Source organism: Caloenas nicobarica, chromosome 2 (assembly GCF_036013445.1).
Source record: "Caloenas nicobarica isolate bCalNic1 chromosome 2, bCalNic1.hap1, whole genome shotgun sequence".
Lineage (NCBI taxonomy): Eukaryota > Metazoa > Chordata > Aves > Columbiformes > Columbidae > Caloenas > Caloenas nicobarica.
Window position 1 is genome coordinate 100,438,686 of NC_088246.1, and position 10,333 is coordinate 100,449,018.

Here is a 10,333-nt window from a genome sequence, read left to right on the forward strand (position 1 = left end):
TGTATGCTGCAGCATGAACAGGCAAAATTATCAATAAAGTAGCTTTTATTGCAAAAACCAAAAAGAAAATCTGTTCTTCAGCCCTAAGGAGACTGTACCTGAACAAATCCAGAAACATGGTTCCTACATACGTTAGTTTCAATGGGGGTTCTGAATGTTCAGGTTCATTGGTACATTGTGGGGCAGTGTTTGTGGTTTGAGGTTTTTCTTCAGGGAGCAATAGAGAGAAAAAAAAGACATTTACTTCTGTTTTGGAAGACAGTCACTCAAAACATGCTTTAGAGTCTAATAAAACTTCTGAACCGATCAAAAAGAGGACAGAATTTCTTTGTAGTGCGCCAAAGGAACATTTAACTGTATGAAAAACTAAAGATAGAGACAGCTTTCAAATAATACATGAAAAATGTGCATGTTTTAGAAGATCAGACACTCCTTCAAATATTTCTTCCAATATTCAGAAACATTGAGCACAAAGGCCATACTTAGCAACAAAAATACAATTCTACAGATAGAAGTAATATGCTCAGTAAAGAAGGTCAGTTGTGCCCATTATGTAACTGAAAACAAAAACACAGGCTATCTTCACACAGGGCAAAAATAAGAAAACCTAACACTTTTATGCACTGAATCCAACTTCAACATTCTGTATGTACACCTCATCATTACCTAGAAAATGAACTATTTGAACTGAGATAGTTGCATGTGACGACTCTCTGAAAACAGATACTAGTTATTGAAGAACCTCAAAAAATCATCAGTACTTATGGGAAGAAGAACTGAGTAATGTTCTGAGCAAGAGACAAAAATGATAATTACCTGGTCATTCTGCTGTATAAACAAATGTATTTTGCAGTCATCACCACCACAAGCCAGTATTGGCACTGGAAAGGAAAAAAAAAAAAAAGGAAAGTCTTCATTGCTCAAGTTACAAAATCTAATATTCTAGAATATGAAAAATTATATAAATAACATAAAAATGAACATATCATCAATAAATATATTAATACAAACGGACAGGCAAGCATGATACCACTTTTTTGTTTTCCAAATTAGACACCTAATATTGTTTGAAATAAACTAGGATTTGAAGAACACAAAACTCGTAAGTTATTTTGGCATGTATATAGTATCTACAAATTCTTAAGATGCTTAAGAGTAGTTTCCTTCGAGCTCATGTATCTGTAGGAAGTTCAAGTATTAGAGATTTTTAATTCATTGTTTATTTTATTGATATCAACAGGCACTTCCTCTAAATACAGAAGGAGCAAGCAGCAAAACAAAATTACTCAGAACTAATATAGTTCAAGTCCTAAATTAACTGAAATAAGCATATAGATGGAGGCAGCATAATTATCACACAGCAAATAAAAAGACCAAAAAAGGAAGACAGACCGCCAACAACTGTACATAAGGATATGAAAGCAATGAACATTATTACACACCTCCTCAAGTCTTGAGTAGTAGTTTACTTCTATGACCCATCTAGAAAGTGCACTAAAAACATAAGTCTATTGAAGCAAACCAGAAAAAGTTTTGTTTAAAGGGAAAACAAGAGAAATCAGGCAGTGTATTAGTTCATCCCTCTCACAGAAGATGATGGAGAAAAACAGTTAACCCTTACTCCACTCTTTTTGGGTCATAAGGATGAAGTAGTACTGCTAGGGACTGAAATAGCAAAAGAAAATGAATTAATTAGAAAATTATGAAGAAATAAGTTAACAGGGCTAGACATTCATATTTCTCAAAACTGGGTAGAAAAAAAATACTAAGTTTCACTAAAATCAGCTACTTCATTTAAAAAACCTTTATGTCATCCCTATAAAGGGCTAGAATTAAGTCCTGCAAAGGAAATTGAAAAAATTAGTGGGAAACTGTGGTCCACTTGCAATGGGGACAGTGTGATTGGCAAAGCTTTTTCAAGTTTGTTCACTTTTTTCCACCTCTTGCAATTCAGTTCTGAGGAGACGATTCTTACTTGTCAGAAACAAAGCTACGGCACCACGATTCTCCAGGTGGTAGGAAGAATCAGAGTATAAGACAAAAAAGCTGACCAAGATCTATAAAATAGTAAATCCTATTCCCAGCATTTTAGAAGCAGGGTTTCTATAGACAATGCAAGGCAAAAAGCAACAAACCAAACAAAACAGTACAAAGCTTTTCTTCCAGACCCAGAAAACAACCGTGAAGAAACTCTTTCACTAAGATGCTGCCAGTAAAGCGCTTACACTCTACTCCAGCTGTAAATGATTGTTCAGGTTTTTATGAGCAGTCTATTGGCCTTCCCCATCTGACTTCTTCATAAAAATGGTTAACTTTTTTTTTTAATAATTTATTTTCAAAGACAATCAGTTAAGGTGTCGGGCATCGTGAACTTCGGTGTCTTTTGAAAGTTAAAGCATCCACTACATACTAATCTATTTTCAATGCAAGCTGTACATTTCTTTGCTTGGTGAAATCAGAGGTTACTGTAAGTGCTTCTAGTTCAGGACAGTAGTTGATGACTTTCAGAAAAGTAATTCTGTATTTTAATTCGTGACTGCAGATTGCCCTGAAGAGAGAAGCTTCTTTAAATCTTTATACAGTTACCAACAGAGCCTTCATAAAGATTTCAGAGCAAGTCCTAAAATTATCACAGATCATTTTTCCATGAAGCTCATTAAAATTCCAAATTGCCATTACAGATTAATGTTTCTGACAAAAAGATCAGCAGTGAGATTTTTTAAAATATAGTTTAAGGTACTTTATTTCAGAATTAACATACCCCTCTGAACAAAAACAGTTCAGTTGAAAGGACTACTATAACAGGTTTAGGCAAAAAACACAGGATATGGCAATGCTATATTAGAAACTCCTTTATAGATTTCTAGGGGAAACACTTCTAACCATGTATTTATGGCTCAAAATCCAAGCTGTTTCTTGACAATTTTAGCAGTACATATCATTCATATTGGAACTGCCATTAAAAACATAAATGTAAAGGGCTTTTTAAAAAATTTCTGCACACAACCTATGCAAATAAATTCTCATTTGAAAATAATTTCAGGTCTTCAGAAAAGTACTCTTTTTCAGGTTATGAGCACTGTGTTGGTTTTGAATAACTAATTTGAATTGGGATGGGAAGAGGCCATAATAATGGATCATCCTGCTCTGAATGCAACTTGAAGTAACACCAGGTTTTGGGGACTCTCAGAAATTTTCACAGCAAAACGAAATGCTTGCTATGCCACCATTTAAAGAAGCTTCAAGCACTCCCAGCAATTTTGCTTTCAGAAGCATTTAGTTTTAAGAATTAATATGATAATCTTTGTTTAAGGTTTTTTCCAAAATGAATGGTCACTTCTCTTACATACAACGTGATTTCAACATTAAAAAGATGCACTACTCTAAAGTGTTACAGTGAAAATTTCTTACCTGTACACTATCATACATGAAGAAATAATTTATTGCTTTGCAATATGAATTTTATACTCATTAAACTGGCACCACAGAAACTTCACTTCTAATGAAAATTGACACTGGAAGTAATGATCTTAATTTACCCTTAAGCCTTTTAACTTCATCTCAACAACCACCTGTTAGTACATTTACAGGAAAAAGAGAGAGAGAGAGAGGTTTAAAGTTCTTTAGTGGTGCAGATGCTGCTTTTGTTATCAGACACACTCTGGAAATGGACATCAACATTTCCAAATGGGACAACACATCTTGATAGAGCTTTCATATCTCCCAGAATTAACACAAGTCAAAGAATAAAATAAGCTTCTGTATAATTGCTCTGGAGGCATACAATTGAACAACATATCGGTGTGGAACACATGCAACCAACAGTTGAAAACTCCAGATACGGTGAGAAACTTGAGTACTTGAGTCCGGAACTCCTCCATCCAGGTGAAAGGCTCTAATGATGGTTAAACACAAACCTAATTCAACATATGTATCTGGCTTGAGGATACATTTAGGGGTTTTTTTTTAAAAAAAAAAAAAAGCTTCTACAGATTTGCTATGGAAGAATGTGTCTGTAGCAGGCTCCAAAACATGGACATTTTTTGTTAATAGAAAACTATATAAACCATACTGAACAGTCAGGTTAAACTTGTTCAGCATCTCTTTTTTTTTCACATTTAAGACTGAACAGGTGATAAAGACTGCCCATTAATCTGCAATTTTTGATGCAGGCTTGCAGATTCTTTTTCTAGATCTTGTCCTTCAATCCAAACAACAAGAACAAACATACACAAAAGCACCACAAGGATCGGGTGAAACTAAGCATCATCCTAGCCCATTTACTTATAGCCCTGTTACTCCCTTTTTAAGTTCTCTGTCTTAAGAGTTCAACTAAAAAACTCAATTTGAGCATAATTTTGAAGACACTGTAATCAGCCAGTAATTTTCTATTATAATTACTAAGAAGAGTTCAGTGACAATCAGCTTAGGTTGATTCTGTAGAAAACAAAAAATATGGCACAAGGGTCTGCAGTTAGTCAAATGAAAATCTATTCGGGGGATTTCTCAGATTTTACATTTCCTGCATTGATATTCAAGATGTGCAGCTGTACTTACCATTGCTGCCAGGCAAGAAGGATAAGCAGACATCCATAACAAATCCATTTCCAAACTGCAGAATTTCAATGCATTTAGCTGGAAAACAAGGACAGCATTGATCTCATTAATCATAAGTATTACAGTTATGCTGTCATTTCCTACTACATTATGTAGTTAAAATTTCCCATTCGATTTTATTTTAAGAAGCTGAAAAACTTCTACATTTTTCAGAAGCCTAAATAATAATGTTATCTTCTCTGGGGCCACAGAAATTCATCTAGAGTTAGCTGAGTTAGAAGATAAATCACTATTCTCCACTGATTATTAAAGTTGTATAAAAGCTTCACTGTGGTAACACATCAGAAGCGATAAATATTGCAAATTATATCCTGTGGCAACAACATTGACTACACAGGAAGCTAAAAGTGAATCCATTTTCTACAAGAGTGGAGAGAGAGATGAGTAGAAACCAACCTTCCTGCAAATACCCTGAAATCCTAGAAGTGGCTGGACTGATAAGTCATCGAGATCAAAGTAACCAACAGGATTGCACAAAAACCTCTCTACAAAAGCAGAAGTGGTCCTTCTACCACCGGAACCCACAACAGGAAGACAAAAAGGAAAGGATGGGACTTCATGGTGTTCTTTGGGAGCATGAGAAATGCCTTCCAGAACATGGGACTGAAGACTGGCAACTCTCACTTCCCTCCTGTAGGCAGGGCAATGTGAAATCTTTGAGTGCACCAGATAAAGAAGAAAGTAGCTTGAGAGATGCAGACAGTACAACTCAACTAGCAAATAACACTTTAAATCTAGATTATCCGTCCTACTTATCTCCTATGTATTTCAAAGAGCTGTTCTCCCATGTGTCCATTCAAGGGCCTAGTTCAGAGGGTCAAGATCCTATTACCCCACACTTCATTGGACTCAAGTCAATAGTAACAAAAAAGTTACTAGTTTAACCTCACCTTTCTAATGCCAGCATTCATCATTTTACTAAGTAATTTTACTTCACGCACACATACAGCTAGTTTGCCCTCACATTACAAGCAAAAATGATGGTTCAGATTATCAGATTCTGAACACATATTAAAAAGAAATACGTAAATTCAGCCAACACATTGCGCAGTTTGAAGAGAAATCAATATAGTTGTATTAAAAGATGTTAGTATTTAGGCAAGTACTTCAATGGATAAGCATTGATCATTTTTTAAGCCAGTAAGTTGTCCCTAATGTTAAAAGAAAGTTACCTTCTGAACCATGCCGAGACCAAATTCTCACAGTAGAGTCAGAAGCTGCAGAAGCTACTAGCAGATTTGAATCAGGCTCATCTGACTGGCAGACAGCATCCACAGCACAAACAGCTTCAGCATGGCCTTTGAGAGGAATGCTTTTCACAAGCTGAACACATCAGAAAGTTTTACAAAGTTATACAAATAAACAACATTAAATTCCACTAACTTATCCAAGAGAATTTTTAAAGCCATTTAAGAAATAAAACAATTTAATACTGAAAACAAGTTGTATGCCTGCAATGACAGAGAATCTGCCAAGCTATGCTTAAGCTACAGCATATTCCAGGAAAACACTGAGAAGGGATACAGCCATGATGAATATTAACTTGATAAGATTTTGTTCAAAGATGAACAGAATTAAATGTTCCTGTGTACACTACACAAACCTCACCATTCCTTGAGGAAATCTGGAAATAGTAGAAAAGTTAGGAAGAGCACTTTCCTTCTTTTTTCTCCTTCTCTTGCCCCTCACCCTAAGGAATATCTCATAAAAGTTTAGAGAACCTTAGTGAAGGAGAGTAGAAAACACAATGGAATAAGTAGCAGCTACAGCAGCTGTAGCAGCAATGTTTAGTGTGTTCTCACAAGTTAAACCAGCTTTTTAATCCTTCAAAATAGCAACATGAAAAACAAAAACTCTAAATTTAGACTTTAGTACCTACTTCCTTAATGAACAGGTGATTCCATTTGTAATATGTTCCTCATAAACACAAGGAGCAAAATTAGAAGCTTTTAATTCTGCAACCAGAAGTTGTCCAGTATTTATCCAAATTTTGTCATAAATGCACCTGACATCTCTTTCCAACACATGGTGTGGTGGGTCATGCATTTTAAAACACCAAATCTAATCTAGTTTGAGATAGCCTATGAAATGGGTTACCTACACAGCCATTCACAAACCAATGCCTAATAAGTAAGATTTTTCAAGTTAGACAATAAATTAAAGTATATTTTCATCTACATCTCAGTTCATTCTAAAGGTTCTTTTACACCATACTCCATCTTTTGCCTTACATTTTACAGTATGAATAGTAAATTATCATGTCTCCTTTTCTCAATTTCTCTGACAAATTAAATTGTCGCACAGATTTACTTATTTTTTAAACACCTACTCCAACTTGTATATCATCCTGGTAAGACCACCTACACACAAGCACTACGCTGTCACAGAGATTTACCAGAAATCATTAGAAATCGATATAAAGAAACAAGGAAGAAGGGTACAGGAAATGTCAACTCATTATTTGAAGATTTTAAGGCAGTTTAAAGGGAAGTGCTACATGACATCAGAAAGCTGATGACTCAAGAACAGACAAACGGGATCTTTTAGACATGCTAGAAAAATCCACCTGATGACTGGTTAGCTCATTTCTTAATGAAGGCTGATTTGAAAAAATATAAACTACAGAAAAGAAGAAACAACATTTAAAGTAAAACGTAGCGTGACAGTTTACCAACAATTTGAAAGAGATGCACATAGGGTTCAATAGTTAAACACAGAGATATGAATAATAAATGCAGAAAAAACATGATTTGTGGTATGGGAGAAACCACGGAGAGGGAAGATTTTAAAAGAGGTTTTTCCTGCTTACCTGATTATTCCACTTTCCTGTTCCATTCAGTTCCCAAAGAATGAGTTGTTTATCAGATCCACCAGAAATTAACTCTGTTTCAGAAGCTAAACAGTATATTTTGGTAAGTTTTGCAAACACTTACTTTGTTACAGCAGCCAACAACATAAGCAGTTACACAGGTTACTACTCACAAAATATCATGTATCAACTGTAAGCAAAGTTTTCACCAAAAGAAACGATGGCTAATATGAGTTGCACTGTGCAAGACAGCTTAAGAACAAAGGTATTCTCTAAGACAACATAAAAAGAAAAGTCACAGGAATATTTGAAGCTTTGTATGATTGTGATGAATATATCTTTCCAAAAATGTTCTCAAATCCAACAGTGTAAATAAATATTTTCTTTTTTTTTGTTGTTTGGTCTTTTTGGAAGACAGGAAAATAGAGCAAGAAAAATCCAATCAAGCAGAATTCAAAGCTTTTCACATGAAAATTTAATTCCCAAGTTCCCCACAAATCATTACTTTTAATCAATTTTAAGAAGAAAATGTTTTAGTGCAACAAGTTGAAAGGCTGGCAGGTAATAACACTATTAAGAAGCAATCTTTTCATTTCAGTACTTTCTCCCAAAAAAGCACCAAGTCTAATCAACAGCCCCGTTTCTCTTTGTCGGTGAGTTTCTACAAATGCCTAAGGGCAAGAATATGTGCCTTTGAAAAGTCTGCACTAAGCAACTTCAAATTCTTGAGTTACTACCAAAAGCCTCATACGGGTCTCCAAGCATTCCCATCTTGAAAGATGATGTTTTCGTGGACACGACCTCTAAGCAACTTACAGTTTTACAGTCAGAGATTTCTTAAAAGGCATTGCAAAGCAGTTTACAATGTCAAATCGTGCCGAACTCCAAGCCCTTACTAAAGAGCCCAGTAGCATGACAAGCACCGCAGCTGCCGATCTCCCAGAGCCACCGCAGCCCCAGGCAAAACCGCCTCCCGGGCTGGCGCTGCCTGCGGGGCCCGGGGTGGACGGCCCGACCGGATCTCCTCGCTCACCTGAGTGTGGCGGGTCAGATTCCTGCGGACCCACCTGTTAAAATCCTCAATAGGAAAGAGGAAGGAGCTGCTGCAGCTCCGACTTTCCTTCAGTCGTATAAATTGCAGCCCCTCTGCTGCCGACCCTCTCGCTTCACCTTCCCCAGCGAGGGGCAGAGCAGCAGCGCAGGGAAGGGGCCCCGGCCCCCGCCGCAGCGAACCTCTCCCAGCCCCCGCCTGCGGCTCCCCGGCCCGAGGGGATGGCGAGGGGGAGAAGAAAAGCCGCGCTACTCACCGCCGTCCCGCCGGCGGACCCAGCGCACGCAGTTCACCCGGCCGGCGTGGCCGCGGAGGGCGGCGACCACCCGCCTGGCCTGCGGGAGAGAGAAACACTCGGTTTGTTCAGCCTGGAGAAGAGGAGACTGAGGGGAGACCTCATCACGATCTGCAACTTCCTCACCAGGGGAGGAGGAGGGGCAGGGCTGAGCTCTTCTCTCTGGTGACCAGTGACAGAACCCGAGGGAATGGCAGGAAGATGTGCCAGGGGAGGTTCAGGTTGGACATGAGGAAAAGGTTCTTCCCCCAGAGGGTGGTGGAGCACTGGAACAGGCTCCCCAGGGGGGTGTCACGGCCCCAAGCCTGACAGTGTTCAAGATGAGACTGGACAAGGCCCTCAGACACATGGTGTGACCTGTGGGGTTGTCCTGTGCAGGGACAGGAGTTGGACTCGATCCTTGTGGGTCCCTTCCAACTCGGGACATTCTATGATTCTATAAGAAAGCATCGAGCGCCAGGCCGCGCTGCCGGCCCCGACCCCGGCCCGCCCCACAGCGCCCCAGCTCACCGCCGGCTCGTAAAGTACGACATCCCGGCTGCTGCCGAAGGCGAGGAGCGCCCCCCGGCCCCAGGACACGGCCCCGCCGCCCGCCCGGTTGGCGCAGCAAGCGACATGACAGATTTCCACGGGCGCCGCCATCTTCCCCTCCGCCGCGTGCGCGACCTCGCGCGGCTCCCGTAGCAACAACCACGCGCGGTCCCCCGAGGGGGCGGGGCCTGCGGCTCGAGGGGCGGGGCCGCTGGGCGGGGGGGGCGCTGGGCTGGTCAGGTCCGGTCACAGAATCACAGAATCAATCATAGAACGTTAGGGATTGGAAGGGACCTCGAAAGATCATCCAGTCCAATCCCCCTGCCGGAGCAGGAACACCCAGATGAGGTTACACAGGAAGGTGTGCAGGCGGGTTTTGAATGTCTCCAGAGAAGGAGACTCCACAACCTCCCTGGGCAGCCTGTTCCAGTGTTCCGTCACCCTCACTGAGAAGTTTCTTCTCAAATTTAAGTGGAACCTCCTGTGTTCCAGTTTGGACCCATTACCCCTTGTCTTACCATTGGTTGTCACCGAGAAGAGCCTGGCTCCATCCTCGTGACACCCACCCTTTATATATTTATAAACATTGATGAGGTCACCCCTCAGTCTCCTCTTCTCCAAGCTAAAGAGACCCAGCTCCCTCAGCCTTTCCTCATAAGGGAGATGCTCCACTCCCACTCTGGCCCGGCCTGGGGTGGTCTGTCCCTGGCTTGGTGACTGTGGGGTTAGAGAGAGTCAGCGTGAGCCCGAGTGGCCGTGGGGAGAGCCCGGTTCTCGGCTTCCACCGCTGGGTCTGGAGTCGGGGAGCTCCGCGGTGCTTTACCCATGTAAGGCCCGGCCGGGCCTCAGGGGCGCAGCAGCCCCGTGCCGGCCGAGGATCTTAAAAAGAGGCATAGAAATCAGTGGGATGGGAATTAGTGTTGTTCTAGGGGTTTTTGCAGGGGTGGGAGTTTAATCTTTGTTGCACCTTTTTTCAAACAGAGGTATAAAACATTCAAAACTTCTCAGGGTTTTGGGTTTTGGTTGGTTT

At 40.3% G+C, this 10,333-nt stretch overlaps 1 protein-coding gene across 1 annotated transcript in view; it reads right to left on the reverse strand.

Annotated features, from left to right (window-relative positions):
- ELP2 (elongator acetyltransferase complex subunit 2) overlaps positions 1 to 9,452 on the reverse strand; it is a 38,247-nt gene extending 28,795 nt beyond the window's left edge. Inside the window, exons 1-6 of the mRNA XM_065627766.1 lie at positions 9,283 to 9,452; positions 8,734 to 8,812; positions 7,427 to 7,512; positions 5,790 to 5,940; positions 4,558 to 4,635; positions 817 to 881 (exon numbers count right to left, since the gene is read on the reverse strand). Of these exons, the coding sequence (XP_065483838.1) occupies positions 817 to 881; positions 4,558 to 4,635; positions 5,790 to 5,940; positions 7,427 to 7,512; positions 8,734 to 8,812; positions 9,283 to 9,414 (591 nt within the window). The 5' untranslated portion in view covers positions 9,415 to 9,452. The remainder of the gene's footprint in view (positions 1 to 816; positions 882 to 4,557; positions 4,636 to 5,789; positions 5,941 to 7,426; positions 7,513 to 8,733; positions 8,813 to 9,282) is intronic.
- Positions 9,453 to 10,333: the final 881 nt, after the last annotated feature.